Genomic DNA, 27,033 nt, shown 5'->3' on the forward strand with positions numbered 1-27,033 from the left:
ATGTTTGAGTGTCCATTCATCAATTTCATCGTATCACCACTCATCCCCATCTTTGCAAATTAGCCAAAAGTGGCACAAGAAGCAAAATAAAATAAAGCAAATCAATCGATCAGTTTATTATATTATAACCAACTTGTACCTCCACCTTGCATCAAGCCCACCCTTTGTTTACAAAGAGGTGACATTATCACTATGCTATCCATCAAAGAAATAAAGCTAAAACTATCCCACAACTTTTTCAAGACATGGACTGTTGTTCCATTTGGAACAAAGAAAGGGAGGAGAAATGGCTGTTACACTATCTGATAGGGGAGGAAGTGTGTTAATTTACATTGACATTTCTTAACATTTTGAATTTTTATTCTCGGAAATGGGACGAGGCCCCAATGATTTTTCATTCCATGTGTTAGTACATACATATATTCAGCTACAAGATGGCATAACAAGTATTTTCCTACCCTTCCACTGTTTTGAGATAAGCATAATTCTAAAGTTGCCGATTTCGCAATTTTTGAGTGTTTAAAGAGTTATATTTGCTAACAGCATCAATATCCAAGTAATGTGCTATATCAGGTACCTTGTCCTAATAGTGAGCTTCCATGCCCAGTAAACAAAATTTTGGGATAGTGTTGCTTAACCCCTTCCCTGTGTTCGGCATAATATTACAGCCTTGGTCACTATAGCTTATTCTGTGTTGGGCATAATATTACGCCCGCAAACATCTCTGACTGAAGTAACCTGTGTTGAATGGAATAATACTTTTTTGTTGGTGAAACATATGTTTTGCTATTGAAGAAACAACAACCTTTTATTTAGTCATGATTTTCAGTGCCGATAAAGAAGAAGAAGAAAAACAAAAAGAAGTTCAGAGGAAAGTAAACTGTTTTTGTGTTATGCTGACAAAGTGCAAACATGAGTTTGTTTGTGTGTAGCGTTTAAGTTGTTTTATGTACATTTTTTTCTTCTTGCGTTATTTGAACTGCTGGTGATTTATTGTTGGTTTTGGTGTGTAAAATGGCAAAGAGGAAACGTGCAAAGTGTAAAGAAAAGTGTTCAAGTTCAGATTGTTTTTCCTAAGTGGTATCTAACAGTGGCGGCAATTAGGGGGGCCGAGGGGGGCAGTTGCCTCCTACTTTTTGCCACATTTGCCCCCACACTATGCTAATTTTTTTCTACAAAGGGAAATATACTGTCTTTGCCCACCCAGTTTTGGCACATTTCCCTCCTGTTTTGGAACTCAATCATCACCACTAGTATCTGCCACCACTAGTATCTAATAGTATTGTCAAACAGGATTGCAAAATATTTTTCCCTCATACCTATTGACGATATTGCAATGAAACGTGGCGGACACATTACGTATAGACCATAGTATTTTTCAAGGTAGATTATAATCGGGTACCTATATCCAGGGCCGGTCCAGAGGGCACCAAAGTTAACAAAAGGGAATTTTCGGAGGGAAATTTCCAGAATTATCCCCGATTTCCCTTTCCTCACACTTGATGTACACATGTGCGTGGTACCATTTGAAAGCCTGTTGTATTATGAAGAGAAAGACGTATGAACCATGATACTCGGTTGAACTGTGCTGAAGCAGTAGCTACTTAAAATTATTACTACACAGAGCGGGAAAGTATTTTGTCAGAAAATTACACAGGGAAGGGGTTAACCAAGACAAGACATTAAGGGCTGAAACCAGCCAAAAACTGCATTTTGGACAATCTATGTTGCCGCATTTCAATCAAAGGGTCCTGGGTTTGATACCCAGGTTGGGATTCCACTTTAAACTGTAGGTCTAGTGGATTTTTCTGTATTCAGGATTTTTCAAATAAATAAATAAATTAGCCCCTGTGTGCATAAAGTGAACTTAAAACAATTCAAACAAATCAATGAAACCACTTGAAGGCCTGTGATAATATTTCAGTATTAATGAAAAAAATGCACCCTCTAACACCATAATTCAGGATGATTTCATAAAAAAAAATTAACTTAACATAACTGAATAAGATGTAATTTAAAATTTTATGGGACACGTACAATTTTCACTCCACTGAAAGTATCTGTAGAATGTTCTTCTCGTGTAAGAAGCCTCTTGGCTATACTTTCCCTTTGGTTATCAGCATTTGAATTAAGGTAAAAACATCTTCCATCTTCATTTTCAACCATAACAGCACTGCAATGAGGAAAAAGCACCAATTAGCAAATGAATGAATGTTCAAGTGAATGATACTGCAATTAATATTGTTGTGTGATAAAGGCACATATTTTTGGTAAATGAAAAAGCACAATTTTGGTACAAAACAGTGCCAATTTCGGGTTCAAAAGCAGTAAATAAAATAAAATTTGAGTGTCAATGAAAAATTGGATCATATATATATATTATATTTTGGTACTAAAATTGTGAATATAATCCTAATTTGATTTAAAAACTGCACTTACTGCATGAAATAAACATATCCCTTCTAATATCAGATTTATGTAGTGACAAGAGTATTACGTTTATTCCTGAATAAAGATGTCCATTTTTGCTTTTCAAATATTTACAGCAGAATAAATCCATTTCCATGAATTGCATAACTCACAGGATAATTCAAACCTCAGAAAGTATTGCGTCTGTAAATAAACTCTACACTTCGTGTTTAAGAGTCTATTTCACATTTTGCTGTTCATATCGCATCATTTCAGGACAAAACAGGGTAGGAAAATGCACATTACACCTTTGAGCAACATGAAAAATTAACATTAGAATGTGTTATTTTACATTTCATGTTTTCGTAAAAAATTAAATATGCATGCTTCTAAGCATTTGTAATTTAATTACATTTACATGTCATTTAATGAATATCAGATATATAACATCAGTTAATATTAAAATTAGGGATGGGCCGATATGAAATTTTAGCCGATACCGATAAAGTACCGATATAAAATTTACCGATACCGATAACCGATATTCTACCGATCCGATATAAAATTAGAAATGGTCCTTGAAGACCCTGAAATTTTCATTGATCTCCGTAATAAATGTGTGTTTCGAGCTGACTTCAATGCAAAAGAAGTTGAATATTTAGACATTTACTTTTTCAGAAAGTAGGGCATGGAGATTATCCATAAAAATTACAACAAAATGGCAGAATTTTGCACTAAATTATAAGATATTTATCCATATATCGGATCGGTAAAATAATTGGTAATTTTACCGATAAACCGATACACCGATATGCCTATATCGGCCGATACCGATAGAGTACCGATTAATCGGTCCCATCCCTAATTAAAATCCTTTTTATCCTACCAACTTTACACAACAAGACAATTATGATGTTGGATACAAGACGAAAGGAAGAACATGTAATGATAGTTCACATATCTAACTAGGATTACGCTTATCAGTGCACATAAAGCAAAAATACCACATCGAGATGTCACAATACTAACCTCATTACAGCCCCTTACTTAAGACTCACAAATACAACCAATACACGATTTCACAATTTCTACTTTGTACAGTTTCACAAAACAAAAATTCCCTGACTTTTCCAGGTTTTCCAGACCATGCACCAAAATTTTCCAGGCTAAAGCCATTGGACCTATTCATTTACTTAAACATGTACATAATCGATTGCTTTGGTGCTTTAAGTCCACTTTATGCACAGTAAGGCTAATCGGGACTGGACCTACAGTTTAAAGTGGGATCCGAACCACTATGTGTCTCCACCGGGTATCGAACCCGGGACCCCTTGATTACAAGGCAACAATGCTACCACTGCGTCACTGAGGAGGCCAAACATGTGCATAAGAAGTGTAAAGTGCTCCCCTGTGCTTCGCACCATGTGGGGATGTGGAGTTAGGGGCCCCACATTTTCTTGATCATAGCTGCAGGTGGGGGTGATGTGATCAGCACCTTACCCCTGGCCACCTTTACCCCCCAGAATATCCTCCATGTACACACTTTGTACGATGCTGCTTGAACAAGTGGGAAAAATACCGGTTCTCCCCCACCGAAACTCGAACCCAGGTCTCTCGCATGGTAGTCAGATGCCCTAACAACTGAGCTACCGCCACATAAGAAGGTCCCTATATTTTAACTAACACTGCACTTTGAATGCCACTTGACCAAATTCTTAAGAATATTCACTTCACATGCAAATGTGGTAATGACAGATTGACTTATGGTTAACAAAGATGTTCTTTTCAACTCATAACAATTAAAAACAATTAAACCATAAATAATATATAATTATAGTAAAGATTGGTAATATAATCTGTATTAATTCTAATATTTACCAAACAACGCAAAATTTGCAACAAGCAAGTGCAGAATTCTAATATCCACTTACTGTAGTAGATTTCTACATGAAAATAGTTCAAAACATGACCTTTCCGAGAGTATTTAATGTACATTTTCTACTGTAACTATTGGTAATACTAATAGTACTAACTACTATTAGTGCACTACTACAAAAAATTTGATTTTTCTGGAAACAAAGAAAATTTCCCTGACATTTCCATGACTTTTCCAGAAAAAGTAAATTCCAGGACATCCAGGTTTTCCACACTGGTAGACACACCCTTTATCATCACAGATTCTCACACCATCTATTACTCAAATTTTAAATTCTCTACATAGCATGAGTTAATAAAATTATTAAATGAAAAGAGAACAAATATTTGTTACAAACGACACAAACCACACAAACAGCTTGATAAAAAACACTTTAACCTTTTGCCGTCCAAGGCCTTTTTCACATGTAAGCCTCTCTGTCCCGAGCCGATTTTGAGCAAAATGCAGAGTTTCAATTAAATGAGTGTAGATCGGAGGTTAATTGCCCTAGAGAGATGAGTGATATACCGTTGTATGCGGAATGAACCAGAGATTCAGACTATATAAATTTTTTTGCAAATTCGGCGTACATGTGGCGAGGGGGAGGGGGCTCAAAATTCCAAAATTTCGGGGAAAAAAATTTGTTCCCCCACCCTCCGCTCAAGCAAAAAGTACATGACAGTGTCGACATGCACATGGAAATGATCGCTAACATGTAAGGAACACAAAAATATTTACATTATCATCATATGACCAATGTAGCTTGAGTTATACCCCCAAAAGGAATTGTCGGCACGCCACTGATTCAAGCTTCAAAATTCAGAGTTACATTGAAATGACTATAGCTCAGAAACTAAATGCCCTAGAGATATGAAAGATATACCATTGTACGCAGAATGAATCACAGATTCAGACGATATATAATTTATGTACATTCGGCTTACATATGGAGGGGGAATACTCAAAAATACTTTTCTTTAAAAAAGTGGTGTTTCCCCCCGCCCACCGAAAAAAATGTCAAAATGCAAAATTTATGCAAAATTTATGCAAATTTGGCATATATATGGAGGGGGAAGGGAGAAAACCCCCAAAAATTATTTTAAAAAATTGTCACTTCACCCAAAAAATGTCCTTGCACTTGGGCACAAAACGACACCTACACACAACATTCACGGACGAAAAGCTACAACATAGTGAAAAATGAGTGCCAATTCTTGCAGCTGCTTGAAATTCTATTTTTAGACAATGCTGGGTAACCCCTGTTGCCACTTGTGGACACTTGTGCTAAAAAAACAAAGGTTTCCTTCAGCGCGCTTCGAAATTCCATTCTCACAACGCAGATTCAACAACCAGTCTTCCCCCTGCTTGTGCCCTCACGGAAAACTTTCATTTTGACATCGGATACTGATAAACAAGCTTCCTTCGAATGCACTTAGCAGGAGGGAGTGAAAAGCATTGCTTTAGAACAACAAAGCCGGTCTTCCTTTGTCGGCAAAAATTTGACGTTGAAAAGAGCCGCAAAAGAGAAGTACCTTTTCCCGCCTTTTCCCCTCCATTTTCATGAAGACAAAAAAAATGCAAGAAACCATTTCTGTTAAACACATGTGTTAGGAACAATATAAAAAAATAAAATCGAAATTCTAGCCAAAAATAGAAAAGTTATAACGTAAAAACTACAACCTTGACACAGCGTCTCGATCGAGATGCTTGGGACAGTGAGGGTTACATTTGGGTATCTCGTTCGAGATGCTTGGGCGGCAAAAGGTTAAGAGTTTGTCCAAGCTTTTAATTCATCAGTAGGGTTGGTTGAGAAATGGTGAAGGGAACGCAGTTGAGGTTCAGCTTCCTGTACTCTGATCACTACAGCCAGTGAAACAAATATTATTGGCTTTAAATTAATGAATACAGTAAAACATAACTTGCAAATTGAATTTTACCATAACATAGAACGAAATGTTGCCATCCTGTTATAATATTATTAAAATTCCATGTTTAACTTACCCAGGATGAACGTCAGGACCATTCAGTACCATTCTTCTCAATTCTGCAACATTCCATGAGGTTACAGCTACTGGATATGTTAACTTCATAGCAAAAGCTTCAGGAATTCCTATCTCATCAATGGAAATGTTAGGATCAGGTGTGATCACAGACCGACCAGCAAAATTAACTCTCTTGCCCATCATGTGCATTCTGAACAATCCTGCCTTCTTCTCAATGAGCTGAAAAAGTTAATATATCATATGATTGTTATAGGACAATAAATTGCAAAAAAAAAAAAAAATCCTGGATCGAAAATAGTGACAAACGATAAAAATAATTGAACAGGAAACAGACTTTGTATATTTGGGAAGCCATATTTCACAGTTCGAACACCAAAAAGAAGTTGGGAAAATTATAATATAATACAGGACGAGGTAAAAGTCTGGCACCACCCTTTAAATTTGAAAACTACTTGATGGAGGGCAATGAAATTTCGGATATGGGTAATTGGGGTGGGGGCACACCAGATGGGGCTAGTGTGTATCATGGTGGCCATCTTGAAAGCCGCCATCTTGGAATTATATCCAGATTTTCAAATGGGAAGGGGGTCATGTTGAATATCATTTTACATGTGCATTTTCTCAGAAATTAGATTATGCAGTTATATTTCCCCTAACTTTATTTGGTGTAGATATTTTCACAGTTGAAATTCACATTTGGCGTAATGTAATGGGTTGGTATTTATTTGTTCCAGGTGATCCAACATGGCACTAACCCTCCAAGAACCTTTCGAAATTGTTGTTAATAAGTGGAGCGCAGTGCCAGGGTCATTGCAGAAGATTTAAATGCCCAGCATCCAGAGACAGACAACATCTCACATACCACAGTGTTGCGTGTAATGCAGAAGTTTAAGGAGACGGGATCCGTGTGCGACAGAAATTGTAGTGGACGGCTGAGAATAGCTACCGATGAAGAAACAGCAATGGCAATTGTAGCATCCTTGGTCAAGAGACTGAAACTCAATACCCAGCATTTGGCTTCAGTGTCAGGAGTCAGTCAGAGATCCATACTCCGTGTGTTACATACTGACAAGTGGCATCATTACAAAATTAAAATGCAGCAATTCTTAACTGAGGATGACCCAGACAAGTGGTTACAGTTTGCAGACTACAGACGAGGATCCCCAGTTCCAGAAAAGTGTTCTGTTTAGCGATGAGGCCATATTTTTCGTAAACGGTGAGGTAAATAAGCGGAATCATCGTTATTGGTCAGATACCACCAGTATGGTATTTGTAGGGCAGATGGGGGGAATTTCCCCCCTCTGGATACTTGTGTCCCCCTCTCTGCTTGGTAAATTTTATCCGTGTGGGGAATGGTGTTTGGGGGGGAAAACAAGAAATTATTGGTAATTTACTTACTTTTTTCCACTTCGCCATTCAATTGCAACATTTTCTGTCAGACAATTAGAAGCTCCATTTGGCAACACAAATGTGGCCTCAAGTGCTGCTCTATTCCTGGAACTGTCAAACAGGTGGCCAGGGTTGAAGACCACCTCCCCTCTTCCCTTTTCTTTGTCCACCACAATCAATGTAAAAGTTACAAATGAGTTGTCATGTGACTCGAACTTGTCACCACAGAACGTCTGTATTTGTATGAGTGGAACAATAGTGCACGAAGATAGCGTTCATGGAATTTTTGACATGAGCGCGATAGCCCTTTACGAAGTCATTTTTTTAAAGAACAGGTGTGCTCTTTTTTAGAACAATGAACTATCAGGGTTGGGGCAAAAGTCATTCCAACTATTTTTTTTCTTGCAGATACCAGCCCGGTTGGAAAGGGCCTATATATCGGCCATGAGTGCAACTACTCCACCTGACCTAAACAAGGCCACCCAGTAATGGCCCCACCTCACTCCACCCTCCCTCCCTCCCAACCCAACTCACCCCACACACTCACAGCCTGGTGATGAAACAGTGTTGTTTTTTTTTCATTCTACACTAGAGATGGAAAATTCCGTTCATTTTTGGGATTCGTTCATTGTGAACTAGTTCAGCACTGGGATCCGTTCAAAAGATTTGTTCGCGAACGAATTTGCTGACCCGGTCAGAAACAACCAGGGACTTGCGAAGGGATGCTCGTTCATTGCACACCCCTTTTTCAAAACCCATATTAAACCGGAAACACTATTAACTCTTATAGTGCCACATTACGTTATTACATTTTTTTTAAAGTCAAATTTATGCAAATTTATAATCGGTGCTAGACCTACAGTTTAAAGTTGGATCCAAACCACTGTGCAATGTGCCTCCACCGTGTATCGAACCAAAGACCCCTTGAATTGAATTGTTGGTTTAAGTTCACTCTATGCACAGAAAGGCTAATCGGGACTGGACCTATATTTTAAACCACTATGTGCCTCCACCGAGTATCGAACCCAGAGCTCCTTGAATACAAGGCGACACCGTTACCACTATGACATCAGGCAGGCCCTCACATTACGTCATGGCTTGTTAAACCATGTCGTCATATTCAGCCTAGAATGTTGTTAGGTTTTGAAGTGAGACAGCTATTATATTGCATACAACAGACAATCCATTGGTTCTAATCTGAAATCGAAGTTTCATTTCTTTACTGCAATGGCGGCAGTCGCTACACCGATCAACGACTGTTGTGTTTCGTCATTATTGTTGTAAGATGTTTCCTCTTTTCTTTATTCAGCTATTCCTTTTGTGGTTTTCGATAATTGCCTACAGTATAGTGTGAGTGGTTTTTACATATATATTACATTTTTAGCATTCATTTCATTACACATGATTGTAATTAGTGTTTAAAACAAACACTAATCGTCACTAACACTAAAAGAAAGCTCATTGTCGCGATTAGCCAAAAGTGGTGGAGTAGAAATCTAAATTATATTTTCATATTTCATATATTGTCAACATCGCACCCCTTTAATTTCATTCCGCACGCCTCATCACCCCTAGAAGATTAATCCTGGTGGAGCCTGTAACGACCGACCAGCTGGAGGATCTGCTTTATTCTCTCCAATCGGCTCACGAACGAATTCATTGATTCGGTCAGAAACGACAAGGTGGAGGGTTGTGCTTTCTCGAATCCGTTCGCGAAGGGATTCACTGATCCGGTTCGAAACGACCGACAAGCTGGATTTCTGTTTGCTCGAATCTGTTCGCAAACGAATTCCCTGATCCGGTTCAGAGAAGACCCACAAGTTGGATGTTCTGTTTCCTCAAATCCGTTCGCAAACGAATTCACTGATCCGGATCAGCTTGGCTGGGCCCGGTCAGAAACGAGTGGCCAACTAGAACATATGTTTGCTTTTCTGAAATGCAGGAGCCCAGCCTACAAGAACCAATCAGATCAGTGAAGAATCTTTCGGAAAAGTCAATAACCTTTGATGTGGATGTTCAAGAGGGTTGTCTTGTGCTTGTCACTCACCACCCGCAGCAACCAAAACCATCCTCACGGGAATGTAACGGGACTTGACTTTGCAAAATGAAAAGGAAGGAAGGGGAACTTGCTTTGTTTGCAGAACCAGCCCCCGTCTTTCAGTGCAACGCAATCTGTGTGTATCGGAATTGTTCTAGACATGCTGCGGCATGTGGAAGCCATAACCAATGCATGGAAATTACCTTTACAGCCATGAGTTAGAATAAGATTTTGACTGATTTTAGGAATTTATAATGCTTCCTTCTTTCAGATAAAAAACCTAACAATTTAATCAATAGAGAAAGAGTTAGGTTAGTAGGTAATTGTGTGGTTGTTTACTTATTACTCCATATTAACGAGGAACAATTATAATCAAAAACATTCCGCCATGAAAATGCAGCAACTTCATTCCAGTGTCCAGCCTTAGTGCTTGAAACCATACACCCTTTAGTACAAACACACATAAATAGTGGCATTCTTCCTCATCGATTGCATACTATTTAGGTTTCCAAATGCAATTTTAACATTCTCTTTGTTTAATTTGGTTTCTTCTTCAACGTTCATTGAAAACATTATATTTTTTAAAAAAATTAAGTCGATTTTCTAACTCTTCAGACGTGTCGTGGCGATGAAAATGCACTTTTCTCCTCCTATGACATGAGAACAATGCCTCAGAAATATACACCAGCTGTCACATGATGTGTGAAATAGGAGTGGATATAAACCACTAAAAAGAAACTTATTTTCTCTGCAAAGATTTGTTTTACTCCTTTCCTGTTTATTTTATAGTTATTTTTATAACATTCTTATTTGTCCTTCTTGGAATTCATCTGTTGTATGGGGCGTAAGAGATGACCCTTCCACATAGTACATTCAATTTCCAACCTCACTTCCACGTAGTACAACCAGGACTGTATTTTGCAGGGTAACGAGGCTCTGGCATCGGGACCTACGGCTAGGATAATCTTCGTAGTGTGTGTGTTGTCCTGTGTTTCGCCCTTGTTTCTGCTGAGTGTCCCTCTACAGCCTCAGCTTTTAACTGAAGCCAGAATATCTTAAGATTGTAGTTATATGACATTACAGTTGTATTATTACTTATTAGGTATGTTGGACCCCGTATCATGGGACGAGTGCAAAATAGATTAAGTAATGACTCCCTTGTAACTGCCGACGCTTGTAACTCCCTCCCCTCTGTATGTGGGTGTGTCTTTCCTTTGTGGATAACCGTATGAAATAAATAAATATGCAGTCCGTAAAGAAGAGATAAGTATCATCAAGACTTGTTAAGACGAGGTCAAGAACTTAACCGGGGAATGTAAAATCGAGATCGAAACTTCAATATTCGAGAGTCTTAATTTTAAATTATTTTCCTTATTGTGTGTGTCGTTACTGCCATTTTTGGCTAATTGCTATGACGAAGGTGATGAATGATTACTGTAAATGATGAAGATACTCTCATAAGTCAAGCAATAATAATGGCCGATAACCCACACCTTCAGTGGTATGTCGACGATTTCGGCGAAATCGAAGTTGCTATACTGTGCGACATATTTGAATATAACAAAGAATCCATGCTCTTTAATGTACAAACTTATGTTTTCAGTTTGTTTTCTTGTTTTAAATTTTTGTATTTCGAGATCTTTCCTTATAAAAAAAATTGTCAAAGTTTGTTGTGAGTCTGGATGTAGAGTTTAACCTTTTCAGTCCTAAGCGTCTCGATCAAGATACCCAAAAGTAAGCCTCACGGTCCCAGGCATCTCGATCGAGACGCTGTGTCAAGGTCGTAGTTTTTACGTTATAACTTTTCTATTTTTGGCTAGAATTTCGATTTTTTTTATATCCTAACACATGTATTTAACAGAAATGTTTTTTTGCATTTTTTTTTTTGTCTTCATGAAAATGGAGGGGAAAAGGCTGGAAAAGGGACTTCTCTTTTGCGGCTCTTTTCAACGTCAAATTTTTGCCGACAAAGGAAGACCGGCTTTGTTGTTCTAAAGCAATGCTTTTCACTCCCGCCTGTGAACTGCACTCGAAGGAAGCTTGTTTATCAGTATCCGATGTCAAAATGAAAGTTTTCCGTGAGGGCGCAAGCAGGGGGAAGACTGGTTGTTGAATCTGCGTTGTGAGAATGGAATTTCGAAGCGCGCTGAAGGAAACCTTTGTTTTTTTAGCACAAGTGTCCACAAGTTGCAACAGGGGTTACCCTGCATTGTCTAAAAATAGAATTTCAAGCAGCTGCAAGAATCGGCACTCATTTTTCACTGCGTTCTAGCTTTTCATCCGTGAATGTTGTGCGTAGGTGTCGTTTTGTGCCCAAGTGCGAGGACATTTTTTGGGTGAAGTGACAATTTTTTAAAATAATTTTTGGGGTTTTTCTCCCTTCCCCCTACATATATACACCAAATTTGCATAATTATTTTCCTGTAGTTTACGGTTATTACAAGCAAGAAAAATTTGCATAAATTTTGCATTTTGTGCATTTTGACATTTTTTTTCAGGGGGGCAGGGGGAAACACCATTTTTTTAAGAAAAGTATTTTTGAGGGGATTTCCCCCCCTTTCCCCCTCCATATGTACGCCGAATGTGCATAAATTATATATCGTCTGAATCTGTGATTCATTCTACGTACAACGGTATATCTTTCATATCTCTAGGGCATTTAGTTTCTGAGCTATAGTAATTTCAAAGTACCGCTGCATTTTGAAGCTTGAATCAGTGGCGTGCCGACCATTCCTTTTGGGGGTTACAACTCAAGTTAATTTGGTCATACGACAATGATGCAAATATATATATATATATAAATAATCAAAGAAGGAGAAAGGAAACACTCACCGGACAGTGGAAAAATTCAATATTTTCGCTAACTTAGTAGCATCATCGATGTGAGACAAAAGAGATGGAACCGGAAGTTGGGGCCCTGCATAGTTGCCAAGTCCCCATCAAAGAAGAAGCGGTGTGTAGAATAGAGATGAGTCGTTTGCGAATGAACAAATCTTTTTGAACGAATCTTTTCAACGAACGATTGATCCGGTTCACTGATCTGCTTCGAAACTACTCAGTCACGAACGAATACAGAAACCGCTCCGCGCTCGCATACGAAAGATTGAAAGATGCCTCGAGCGCTCGGGGGAAACAGTTGGTCCCTTTGTTCACACTTAGTGCCTGCGATACAAAACAAAGTTTCAGCATGACATCTATCACAGCAAGTCACGTGAGACCCGAACCAACACCCTCCCTCCACCTCTTCACCGGCACCCAAGGAAATAGGACAGGTTTCCACTAATGTGGTCTTCAAAGGAAATTTCCTCGTCAGAGAAAAAAAGCAGAAGTGGCTAGAACCAACAAGGGGCAAGATGGGGACTTGTCCCCCCCCCCTTCTTGGAAAAGATACTAGTGCTTTTCATTTGGTTCACTGTGCTTTTTACCTTGGAAAGTAAAATAAATATAAATGTTATATATTCCCTTCCTAAATACGTAATTCAAAATAAAGCATCGCCACAAGTGCAAGTACTTGTCCCCCTGGAATTTTTTTTTTGATTTATCCCCCTCTGGGGAGAAAAAAAGTCTCGACACGCACATAGTTAGAATTATGTCGTTCATCAGAAAGAAAGGAAAATGCGAAAGGTATTTCGATCTAGGGATGTCACGATTGATTGAGTTGGTGCTTTAAGTCCACTTTATGCACAGTAGGGTTAATCGGGACTGGACCTGCAGTTTAAAGTGGGATCCGAACCACTATGTGCATCCACCGGGTATCGAACGCGGGGGCCCTTTTTAGAAAGGCGACGACGCTACCACTGCGCCAAAGGGGAGGCCACACATTGGTTTGGATATCGCTTTAACCTTTTCAGTCCCAAGGCCATTTTCACAAGTAAGCCTCTCTGTGCCGAGCCGATTTTGAGCAAAATGCAGAGTTTCAATTAAATGAGTGTAGATCAGAGACTAATTGCCCTAGAGAGATGAGTGATATACCATTGTATGCGCAATGAACCAGAGATTCAGACTATATAAAATTTATGCAAATTTGGCGTATATGTGGCAGGGGGAGGGGGTTAACTCTCAAAATTCCAAAATTTCGGGGAAAAAAATTGGTTCCCCCACCCTCCCCCCAAGAAAAAACTACATGACAGTGTCGACATGCACATGGAAATGATCGCTGACATGTAAGGAACACAAAAATATTTGCATTATTATCATATGACCAATGTAACTTGAGTTGTACCCCCAAAAGGAATGGTCGGCATGCCACTGATTCAAGCTTCAAAATGCAGCGGTACCTTGAAATGACTTTAGCTCAGAGACTACTTGCCCTGGAGATATGAACGATGTACCGTTGTACGCAGAATGAATCACAGATTCAGACGATATATAATTTATGCACATTCTGCATATATATGGAGGTAGAAAGGGGGGAAATCCCCTGAAATACTTTTTTTTTAAAAAAAAAAAATCGTGTTTCGCCCCCCTGAAAAAAGGATATGAAAAGTTCAAAATGCACTAAGAAATTATCGCTGGCATGTAAGAAACAGAAAAATATTTGCATCATTGTCGTATGACCAATAGATGGAAAAAAACGTGAAGGTGAATGCCAGATACTTCCAAGACTCCATTCTGACACCTATCTATCGGAGAGACATCCCAAAATTGTATGGAATGGACGCGAACCAGGTGATGATCCATATGGACAGGGCTTCGATTCATACTGCCAGAACATCACTTTGTTTCTATCAGGAAATGGCAGAGGAATTAGGAATTCGTGTCATTCCGTTTGAAGACATTCCTGTGAAAAGCCCAGATGCCAGTCCAATGGATTTTTGTGGGCTGTTGAAATGACGTCTTCAAAATCGCCGCCCACGCACCCTGGATGGTCTATGGAAAGCTTGCAGGGAGGAGTGGGACAGAATTCCCATGCCTGTCCTGCACCGGAGCTTGGTGCAATGGGAACTGCGATGCCGGGCGATAGTCCACAATGATGGGGGCCCAATAGAACATAATCGGTGGTGGCAGCATGGTATCTCTTAAGGTGGGTACCTGTCAAACATGGTCGGATATAAAGCGAACAACCTTCTGTATATAAGATGATGTTTTGTATCTTTCATCAGTTTATTGTGAAGTTTTGTCTGAAGAAGACCCTGTTAGAGCGTGGAAACATAACGTTTTTAGTGTATATACGAGGAGGTATCAAAACGTTTTCCCTGTTGAGGTATAATTTGTTTAATAATGGAAAGATTGAAACAATAAACATACATATAGTGTGCCTGTATTGTCCTCTACTCAGAGTTACCCTTCCACACAGTTGCCATCACGTTCGATGCATTTGTGCCAGCGTTTTATCCAGCCCTCAAAACCAGTTTGGAAAAATTCCACAGAACACTCCCTGCCCCACTGTTCAGAGCTGTTTTTACCTCCTGTAGGTCATCGAATCAAATGCCACGAAGCACAGACTTAGCTCAGACTTTATGGTATCCCAAACACTCAATCACTGCATGTGCTGACCCATAGGACATGTGCACTGCATCAGAAATTTCCTGGATGGTGATGCGTCTATCCTCTCGAATGAGCTCCCTGTGGCGATGTCGTCGGTCAACGACATTGATGCCCTGCCACTCCTTGTCATGTCCACACTTTTGGTTTCTCTCACTTTGAACTTAACTACTTAAGTCTGAGCTAAGTCTGTGCTTCGTGGCATGAGATTCGAGGACCTACAGGGGTTAAAACAGCTTTGAAACGGTGATGCAGGGAGTATTCTGTGGAATTTTTCCAAACTGGTTTTGAGGGCTGGATAAAATGCTGGCACAAATGCATCGAACGTGATAGCAACTATGTGGAAGGGTAACTCTGAGTAGAGGACACTACAGGCAAACTATACGTATGTTCATTGTTTCAATCTTTCCATTATTAAACAAATTATACCTCAACAAGCAAAACTTTTTGATACCCCTCATATTTTTCATAGTATAAAATTTTGATTTGGTCAGTATTTTAATATTTTATTAAGAAAGATAACTTTTACTATTGGTAACTTTCTGAAGTGTTTCATTTCACACACAAGAAGAATCCCACTTACCTGTTTGATTCCTTGCCCTGAATAAAAATTACCCATTTTGGTATCTAGCAACTGATCAACACTCAACTGCATTCTTTGCCACGCAGTATGTAACTTTTCCTTCAAGGATCTGCCAGGCAATTCTTCCAAAATGTCCTAAGAGATAAGAAAGATTAGTTGAGTTAAGTTAATACACATCACTGCCGACAAATAGACAACAAATTTGGGAGTCAATTCACATTCATAGTTTAGCTTCGGGAATCATGCCACACTCGATGTTCACATAAATATCATTTCACAATAAGAAAAATATTAACACATATACCCTTTATATCTTTGGTTGCATATTTTCGTTATTTGTGAAATACTGAACACCATCATTCATAGTCACTGATTGATTATTTTATGTTAATTTTATTTCTCTCAGTTCTCATTAACCATATCTACTCAGCACAACAGTTGTGCAACTGTTGGGATGCTACCAAAGTGCATGCAGTTGCAGCTCAACTTTTGCTACTCAGCTCTTCCAACTCATTTTTCCTATGCAACATTTCCCTCCTGAAATTCCGTGCAGAAAAGAGTGAGGTGCTAATAACAACAAACAGGGCCATAAATGTACCAAGAATAAAGATAGACACGGAAGAGTTGAGGGTAGTGGAGAGTTTCAAATATCTAGGAACCATAATTGAGAGAAGTGGAAGAATAGACGAGAAAAGGTAAACAGAAGAGAACAAATGGGTGGAGGACTATATCAACGCATTCGAAGATTAATATGGAACAGGAATGTACCTATGAAATGCAAGAAGGTAATATATAACACACAGACTTGGACAATGACAGGGAGAGACAGACAAAAGAAAGATGCACGCAGTGGAGATGAAATTCTTAAGGAGCATTTTGGGGAATAAGGGATAGAATAAGGAATGAGGAGATCCAACAAACGGTGGGGGGTAGTGATGCTTCAGGACAGAATAGATCAGGCACAGATGAGATGGTTCTGACACATGAAGAGGATGGATGCAGAAAGATTTACCAGCAAGAGCTTACAATGCACAAGGAACGGGAATAAGGCCAAAGGGGGGACCAGGAGACAGGGTGCTTTTCAGAGGGTGACAATTGGAGTTTCCAGTTTTGTTCTTTTCTGTAGACCATTGAACTTTGACCGAGTGTCTCTTTCTTTTTTGTTGCCTTTGTTTCACTTTTAATGAGAAGAATCTAAGTGCAGTGCGAAAGAAAATATGGCTAACTGTGCTATTTACAGCTGTAGCAATCATTACGAAAAGACGAAAGGAATGAATATCAAGTATTTTCGATTTCCTTTTAAAGAAGATTTTTGTCACAAATAGGTATTGGCTTGCAGGCGGAAGGACAAAATGTGTAACGAGAGGGTTGTTTTCCTACATGCAAAACAAGTTTAACATTAAATACCTGACAACAAGCAAACTAAACCAAGATATTCTGGAAAACTTCTTCTCGTGCATTCGTGGAATGGGTAGCACAAATAATCATTTATTTATTTATTTATTTATCCCAGTGCACTTGATGTAAAGTACAGAATGCAATGTTATATTTTAGGTAAACATTAGTCTTCAATTTTTGTGGCATAGAAAAATATACTTGACAATCAAGGATGTATTTAAGGGGGGTCCAGGGGGTCCGGAATGTTTCCACACCGACTGGGGTTACTATGGGTAGTGAAATGACACGGGCCGATTTTAAACTTTATTAAATTGTTCAATGTTGAAATACATGTTTTAGATGGAAAGGATCTTTTAACTTCAGAGACTGTTAATTTGTAACAGAATACGGAGGCTACAACAGTTTTAGGCACAGCTTTTTGAATTCCTGTCTAACCTATATCAAACCTTTATTCCTGGCTCTTAAAATATCTTGACTTGACTATGGAAAGTTTTTCGTACTCGAAGTTTTGGACCTGAAGAAGAGAACAGTAGATTCTCGAAACATCGTTTTGTAAATAACATAGTCATAAAACATAAGTACCATTTTTTGTGTTTTTGAATATTTTTAAATATTTTTAAAATACGTATTACATTTGAAAATTAAATCACCTGAAAGAGAAGACATTACACAACAGTAATAGAATAATATATGAATTGAAATTAAGTTACCTTTGCCTCATAAGGTAAATTATCAGTGGAATTGTCCTTAACAGCTTGAATTATGTTGCGCAACACAAAACAACTCTGCATCACATCTTGGTATGTCTTAGTCTGTAAATGGTAAATTGACTGACCATTTATGAAATTTATCTGTAAACAAAATAATTCAAGGATTACTCGGTGCATGTTAAAAATAAATAAATCAAAAAACTCATAGTCTGGCATACGTACAGTATACAAGGTGTGATTGAAAAGTTCTAAGACAGGAGCCACCACTGTTAACTGGTTAGGTTTTGCGGTGATTGTGTGTGATGAATAGAAAACTTGTTGAGTGCTGACCTGTGTAGTGTTGTCAGCGGATTAGTACGTGTGCAGAACAATGTATGAAAAAATGGAACAACGTGTGTGCGTAAAAAGTTGCCCATTGTGCTGTGCAGGGGTTAGACGTGTTTTTGCAAAGCTTCCATATTCAGCAAAGCATGAAGAGTGAAGATGGGAAATTCCTTGGAACAGTGGCGAGGTACGAACGGGGCATGGAATGCGGTCATCAGGAAGTCGACAATGACGAAAATGGTGGTCAAAGACAGTCTAAACATTAGTAGCCTGTTTTTCCTAGGACTTGTGACCACCATCATACTAATTATCTCGGGAATAGAACAAAATTCAGGACCATATACAACAGAGGATGTTATTCAGAAGTTAATCTCCATGGACGAAAAACTCGATAGCATGTCTCAAACAACCGCAAGTGTACAGGGCGATATACGGCCGTTATCTGCAGAATTACGAGAACTGAAGGCTGAAAAATCTTTCTTCAAAGAAAAATTAATGTTTTCTGAATCGATCTTGAAAACCGCTCTAGAAGAAACAATTTGATATTTCATGGCTTCAGGGAAATGCAAGGGGAAACGTGGGCGATGTCAGAGGAGCTGGTGAGGGATGCTCTATGGGACATTCTCGAAATAAATACGAGTGACTTCGATGTAGAGAGATCGCACCGATTGGGATCAGGATCCACGAGACCCATTATAGTGAAATTTTCAAACTTCAAGGTGAAAGAAATTATCCTTGAGTGAGCTCGTTTCTTTAAGGGAACAGGCATCAGTGTACAGGAGGATTTCTCAAAGTGTGTGTGGAATACTCGACGAGAGCTGGGAATATACATGCAACGGGCACAAGAGCAAAACCAATTTGCAAAACTAAAGTACGATAAGCTGGTGATAGAAGGTACAGTCCATACGTTAAGTGATTTAATCGCAAATGGACTGCCATGTTTAAACGACAACGTGTTGCAAGAAAATGTGCGTATTTCTGATACAGGGAGTATTTTTTCTGACGTCAGGTGTGACACTCCCTTTGGTGCTATGCAAGAAAGGGTCGATTCTAGTTCTACATTGTCTCCCCCACCCCCCACCCGCACAGGAATCCACCAGCACAGAGGTGCAGTGTGCCACGAGCCATCACCCCTCCCCTTCCTAAGAGAAAGTCCTACAGAGAGATGAAAAGGAAACAGGACACACGTTCCACATTGCGGAACAGAGACCAGGTATCGCCAGCAGGAATCCGGGACAGAGCGAGGCGAAATCCTCCACCTCCCTCCTTCAGAAGCAATCAACTTAACCCCTAGGCCCAATACACAAAGACTCTCATCTTACCAACTCAGGGGTCAGCAACCCTGCTGACAAAGGACTGACGGATTCACCAAGCAAAACATCAGTCAAGTAAGTACAAACAGTTCCGAATACACTGCAACCGGTTATGATTTCTCAGTATTTCAAATCTGGTACCAGAACGTTCGTGGACTTAGAAGTAAAACAAATTAATTTTACAAGAGCTTGCTTTCGACCAACTATAGTGTGTATGTGTGTGTGTGTATATATATATAGGAAGTTCATAAACAGAATATGCGACCCTTGTCATCTGATAACTAACTTTGGACAAAAACAGGTTCATAACGTTCCCATAAGTGTTCTGGTGTTCTTCCCTATTGAAAAAACTCTGTAAAAAATACCTTCTTCCATAAGCAAGGATGAAAAAAACTGTTTATTTAACAAATCCAAGTAGCCCTAAGCATTTAAGGTTCCGTTGTTGGAAAATTGACTAACCAATCGTGTTCCACACAACACGCCACACCATTAACTTACCAACACTAACCATTCAGCTTTGATCTGTTGAAAATGGGTTATCAGATAAAAAGCATCGAATATTCTGTTTATGAACTTCCTTCTGAACATAAACATTAGCCTTGTCACTGTGAAGGACTTTCATTTAATGGAAGCATCACACTGTAAATTGTTCGCGACAACCATTTATAATGCACAGCTCTTCATGGATGTATCCGATTAAAATCGTGTGCAATGGCATGCGAACTTCTCTCCATAGACGTCACTTTGATCTTGATGCATTACCGATGCGCTAAACAAATTTTAAGGCATTTTTGTAACACCTCGAAAAGGAGCAAATTGGTACAAGAATTCAGTCATAACTTTTTTCTGGTTAAAGATACGTCAAAAAAACCTTCACCATTGCATTTCTCGTGAAATTCTAGCCCATTTTGATATGTCGCACGACCCCCTTCCCATTTAAAATTCTGAAGTTGAATTCAACATGGCGGACATCAAGATGGCCGCCGACCATGTGGGCGGCGTCAACGTGGTTCCCCCTTGGCCAGGCAATGATTGGTCATCACCATTTTCACATTCCATGCCGCAGTGGCCTTGTACTGAGGGTGTTAAGTGACTTATTGAGCCACCCTGTACATATATATATACACCCGGTGAGTTTTTTAGCTTGACACAATGAAATATCTCGAAAAGTACACATCTGATCAAAAGAAAGTTCTGAATGAAATTTGTTCATCACGAAGGGGCTCATCTAATGTTGCCAAACTCCACCCCCACCCCACCCCCTGGGGGTGGGGAAAGGGGCAACTTTAAAATCTCAAATGGGAACCCCCCTTTTGTATTGCAGATTCGGATTCTCCAGACTTTTTGTACGTAGGTTTGGTCTTAAACTTGTTTGTGGTTTTGTGATAGATGGCACTGTAATCGCAAAAATGAAATATTGCGGAAATGGTAAAAAATGAACTTTTAATCGCAAAACGACGTGAGGCAAGTTGAATTTTTAAAGAAACTGCATTTTGCATAACCCAGGAACATCGACATGGACGTAGCAGTATTTTGTTCCCATCGGGGTGCATTTTTAAGGTGAGTCCCCTCACCTCTCACCATCGGGGTGCTTGATTTAGGTGAGACCCCTTGCCTCTCACCATCAGGGTGCTTGTAGTAGGTGAGTCCCCTTGCCTCTCACCACCAGGGTGCTTGTTGTAGGTGAGTCCCCTTGCCTCTCACCATCGGGGTGCTTGTTTTAGGTGAGTCCCCTCACATCTCACCATCGAGGTGCTTGTTTTAGGTGAGTCCCTCACCTCTCACCATCAAGGTGCTTGTTTTAGGTGAGTCCCCTAACTTCTCACCATCAGGGTGCTTGTTTTAGGTGAGTTCCTTCGCCTCTCACCATCAGGGTGCTTGTAGTAGGTGAGTCCCCTCGCCTCTCACAATCGGGGTGATTGTTGTAGGTGAGTCCCCTTGCCTCTCACCATCGGGGTGCTTATTTTAGGTGAATCCCCTCACCTCTCACCATCGGGGTGCTTGTTTTTAATAATCATTTTACAATAAGTGCTCGAAAATGTCACCACCCACTTTGATACACTGATTTATCCGCACTTGGAATGAATGGACACAACTGCAACAGAATAATGTGCTGGACAACCGTTATGTTGAACCCACATTGTTTGTCACACATCTAAGGGAAGGTCTGCAAGCAATACTGGAAGTTCGTTCTGCAAGAAGTTTCGATATATCTCACCATTTAAGTTCCCATCGATAAAATATGGACCAATAAGTTTATCGACAATTATTCCACACCAAACATTTACATTCCAAGGGCGCTGATGTTCAACTTGGCGTAACCAATGCAGGTTTTCGACACTCCAATAATGCATGTTGTGTCGATTAATCGTACCATGGTTTGTAAAAGTCGACTCATCAGAGAACAAAATTCGAGTAAAAAAATTGGGGCCTCCTTGTATTTGCTGAAGAGCCCATTGACAGGATGTTACTCGGTTCTGAAAATCATCGCCATGAACTTCTTGATGCAATGAAAGATGAAACGGATGATATTTTCTATGCTTCAGTATTTGGCACACAGTAGTCTGTGAAATTCCCGATTCACGACTTATTTGTCGAGTACTAACGTGGGGGTTATGAGCCACTGCAGCTAATACTGCAATTTCATTATTTTCTCCAGCGATTCCTTTTTCTTTTTGATTGTACAGTTCCCTCGGTGGAGAACTGTTGAACAACTCTGCAAAAAGAAGCGTGCGACCGCACCGTCTGGAAAACGTTGAGCATAAAGAATCACAGCATCATTGATATTCCTGCCACTTTCTCTATAAATGTACACCATTTCAATTTTCTCTTGCACCGTTATAGCCTGCATTATAACTACTAATGGAGTCAAGGAAGAAAAACACTACTTCCGGCCTCTTCTTCAGGCTTCGTGGCAGAATATGCCGTGTCTGTTTGACTAGGAAACAAGTTCAAATGGTCTTTAGGAGAAAACATGCGGTCTTGAAATATGCTCGGCAATCTGTTCAAAACGTTGTAAAGAACTTATAAAACTGTAAAACGTTGAAGATTTCAAAGCTCTGTAAAAACCTTTGACCATGTGAAAATAAACAATCTCACTTCCGCAGAATGGATCGTCGAGTTACTTGTTTTCACAGCTAATGTTATGTTGCTGATGCACTGCTGATGTGCTGCTGTTGGCTGGTACTGGCCCCGCCCACTTGCTTCCTCCCACCCCCCTCCTTTTCCCCGTTACTCCTGCATTATTACGTCATCCTTCTGCCTTGGAACTCCTTTATCATCGTGAATGCTCGTGTCATTTCTTTCGTTACATTAAAGCCTATTTGTTTTTATCTTCTTCCATTTTTTTTAACATCTGTACCCATCTTTCCCCTACATTCCCTTTCTTCAACGTTTTACAGATTTATAATTGGTTAACCTCATTTTTAACAGATTGCCGAGCATGTTTAAGGACCGCATGTTTTATCTTACAAACCATTACACCTTGTTTCCTGGTCAAACAGACACGGCATAATCTGCCACAAAGCCTGGCGAAGAGGGCAGTGTATTTCTCGAGAATTGCACGAAATCTGACTTTTTGCAATTACAGCGCCAGCTTTCACAAATCCAAAAAAAAAAAAAAAAAAAAAACAGTTTCAGACAAAACGTACGTCTGGAGAGTTCAAATCTACAATAAAAAATGGGTGTTCCTATTTGAGATTTTACAGTTTCCCCTCGCCCCACCCCTAGGGTGGGTGGAGTTTGGCATCATTGGATGAGCCCCTTCGAGACGAACAAATTTCACTCAGAACTTTCTTTTGATCAGATGCGTAGTTTTCGGGACATTTCGTTGTGTCAAGCTAAAAAACTCACCATATATATATTACCAGTATTGTGCACCACTTGCAGATACTCAATAAGGAATACTACAAAAGTGTTTCTAAACGGTTACATGAAAAATTCGAAATTCCTGTGCTTCTCCAAACCTCTATTATCCAGATCTAGCTCCAGCTGACTTCTACCTGTATTCAAAATTTAAAATTGCAGCTCAAAGGGAAGCTGTTTGAGTCAATTGAAAAGATCCAGGCAAATACAGCGATGTGTCTTAACACCTTCAAGGAGGACTTCCAGGAATGCTTCCAAAAGTGCTTCCATCACTGTTGGAGTCAGTGTGTTCAATCAGGAGGGGACTACTTTGAAGGGGATTCATCACAATAGCCTGTAAGTACTGTCGTTTGGAAATTGCACGTCCAGTCTAACAAATTTTCAATCACACCTTGTATACATACAGTGCAACCTGGATTTTACATTTCTCAGGACCCAAGAGAAAAAAAATTAAAATGCAGAAAAATGCAACACCCAGAAAATTTTTGGAAAATATTGCTCTATTGAGTTCTATTGGGACCAGCCAACGGGTAGGATTAATGTACATGTTTGTTTCATGGCAGATGCTGTCTCTTACCATTCTCCACTAGGAGGCAGTAGTGTACAATCATGGCATTCACAGGTGAACAGAGTGCTTTTTGTGTCCTGCAATTTGCTAAAACAGAGTCAATTCTTACAGTGCATCGTGGTTTCAAACCAAGTATCATACAGAATCATCAAAACAATAAGAGACTGGTATAGAAAATTGAGGAAACTGGCTGTTTGTATGTAAAAAAAACAAGTAGGCTGGAGTCACCTGACATTGAACTATATACAAGAGTTGTTTATAGGGCTGAGTCAATACTGATGCCAGAGATATCAGTATCGGTAAGTATTGGTGAATTTTCTTCACCAATACCAATAAACTTGAGTAGCTAGAAGAGCGACCATGAGGAACAACTCATTTGCCAAGATTTGTCCTTTTCAAAGGTGACTTTGTCCTTGTGACTTGGGGGTGGGGGGGTTTAACACAGGAAGTTCCATGTAGATTTCCAAGAAATAATATACCCTCCTGGGAAGTAGATGAAAAAATCAAAAGCAGGACTAAAGTGCTGCACGAAATGTGACAATGAAGGAGTGCAACTGCCTGATGGTTAATGCTGTGTGATTGAGTTTCTGTAAGGTTTGTCCAGATAGTTGCAAAACTTCACAACAGGTGACATCCCTTTGCAGTTGACTAGAGTATCGGTTGTATTCTTTGAGAAAAATCACGCAAGATGTCCTTCTTGTAGTTTATCAAAAACAAAGCGAATGTACATAATTTACACTCAAATATATTTATGTAGTAAATACACTTTTTACCATCACATATCATTGAAGTGAAGGGAACCTTAATATCAATTATTGTTGTCTTCTAAACTAAATAATAATGATATTAAAGTTTGTCCATGGCGAACGATAAATTGGGAAAACACAATTGCTTAGTGTTGTTCAAAAGTTCGGAGGTGAGACAAAAGCATGGAAATGTTATTTCAATCATTTTTGTTTTAAATTTTGGCTGAGCATATTAGATGCATGTTGCTTTGGCATGAAGGGTCAACAATAGATCTTTAACACACATTTTAAATATAAAAGAATTTTGTTTACGCATTTTGCAACAGTTGGACTGGTGATGGAATGAGGTAAGTTTTGTTGATTGATTGATTTGGTGTTTTCACTATGTGCCTCCACCAGGTATCAAATCCGGGACCCCTTGATTACAAGACAACGACGCTACCACTGCACCATCGAGGAGACACAGTAAGTTTTGTTAAAAAGTGAATGGTGAAATTGGAATGGCTTGATTCAAGGCGGAAGCACATGGACGGAGTAAAATAAAGGAGTGAACAGAAAAGATTTGGCTTGTAAATCTTACATGTGGGTACAAGTTCAAAGATGGACTACAGATACCGGTGAATCGATTGCGGTATAATTTCCGTTGGAGGTGCTACGTCAGAGAGAAGTAAAAAGTGAACCTTTTGTTTCTTAAGTGCTTTCAAAGAGATAATTCATAACGTAATCTCAGTATTACTTCATTCATTGCAAGCTTTGCGAGTGCAGTGTCAAGCGAGAAAAGTCGTGTGTTGAACTTGTCAGACCTTGTGCAGGTAACAAAAAGAAGAACGACGACATATTGAATAAAGATTGCAAATGGATTGAAATCCATCATATGTCAAGCTCATATCGCTTGATCAGTCATCATAAGTAATGAAAATATCGTACGAACACTACGTTTTCCTCCCTCTCCATGTTAACCCAAATGACAAGAATGCTGACACACTTATAAAAATCCAGCGATGTTTTGGTGTAACTGCAACACTATAAAAAGGCTTGCAACATTTCAAAACTTTTTTTCTCTTTTCTTTCTTCCTCATCCTCTGGGTCTACAAAGAAGTTCACATAAAATATCACAAGACATTTTAAAGTAATGCTATGAGGGTAAGTCAATATATAAGTCACAAAATGGAATAGAAAAAACAGTTGAAATAGTTACATGATGAAATGTGGTTTATTTTTCAACATAATCTCCATGAACATTTAGGCACTTGTCCAAGCATTTCAGGAGTCCCTCAAAGCCAGCAGCGAAGAAGGTTTGTGGTTGGTGTTGTAGCCAGCTGGTAACCTTCCAATGGACTTCCTCCATATCCTGGAACCGGTGACCACCCAGGTGATTCTTCAGTGGGCCGAAAAGATGAAAGTGAGGTGGTGCCAAATCTGGACTGTAGGCTGGATGTTCCAGTTGTTCCCTACCTAGGGACTGTATATGAGCCACTGTGGTATTGGCACTGTGTGGACGAGAGTTGTCATCCAACAGAAGAACTCCATCTCTCAAAGCACCTGGGCTTTTCCTGCGAATGGTTGACCGTAACTTCATCAGGGTTCTGCAACATGAGGCTGCAGTGACAGTGTGACCCTGGGGCAGAAATTCCATGAGGGATGATTCCATTCCATACTGGCACATTTTGTTTCCGGTTCAAACTGGTGAATAATGATTTCGTCACAGTGACGATGCGGTTAAGAAACTCACAACCCTAAGTAGCATATCTCATGATATGCTGTAATGATAGACCCATTCTGGTGTCTTTGTGTTTGTCAGTGAGCTTACAAGGAACCCATTGCAGACACACTTTGTGAAACTTCAAGTTGTCATGCACAATGATGTATGCTGTTCCATGTGAGCAATTCAACTGTAAAGCCACCTCATTGATAGCCACATATCGATTGGCCCGGATCATGTCTTCCATTTTCCTCATGGTAGCGTCACTGCGAAATTCTGTAGGATGACCTAGATGAACAGTATCACTGATGCTGATTCAACCACGATTGAAATGTTCCACCCAGTTTTAAATGGCTTTGCTAGATAAACATTTGTTACGATAAACAGGTAACATTTCCTTGTGCACTTGCTCAGCAGATTTGTCTTGCACCCACAGAAATTGAATTAGAGCCTGTTGCTCACCATGCATACACTCGGCTAACGCACCTGCCATCTTACCCACTTGGCACTCGAATGACTCACATCTGCATGAGAACATGACTACTAGCGCCATATACGATACATGGTGGTGCTGCCACCTACACCGA

At 39.5% G+C, this 27,033-nt stretch overlaps 1 protein-coding gene across 4 annotated transcripts in view; it reads right to left on the reverse strand.

Annotated features, from left to right (window-relative positions):
* Positions 1 to 27,033, reverse strand: part of LOC145989864 (DNA-directed RNA polymerase I subunit RPA1-like) — a 275,207-nt gene that overhangs the window by 181,387 nt on the left and 66,787 nt on the right. For all 4 annotated transcript variants that reach the window (XM_083125325.1, XM_083125327.1, XM_083125326.1 and 1 more), the window contains exons 8-11: positions 17,930 to 18,070; positions 15,822 to 15,956; positions 6,326 to 6,546; positions 2,038 to 2,173 (exon numbers count right to left, since the gene is read on the reverse strand). In XM_083125325.1, the coding sequence (XP_082981451.1) occupies positions 2,038 to 2,173; positions 6,326 to 6,546; positions 15,822 to 15,956; positions 17,930 to 18,070 (633 nt within the window). The remainder of the gene's footprint in view (positions 1 to 2,037; positions 2,174 to 6,325; positions 6,547 to 15,821; positions 15,957 to 17,929; positions 18,071 to 27,033) is intronic.

This window comes from Lepisma saccharinum, chromosome 7 (assembly GCF_977018435.1).
Source record: "Lepisma saccharinum chromosome 7, izLepSacc3.1, whole genome shotgun sequence".
NCBI lineage: Eukaryota > Metazoa > Arthropoda > Insecta > Zygentoma > Lepismatidae > Lepisma > Lepisma saccharinum.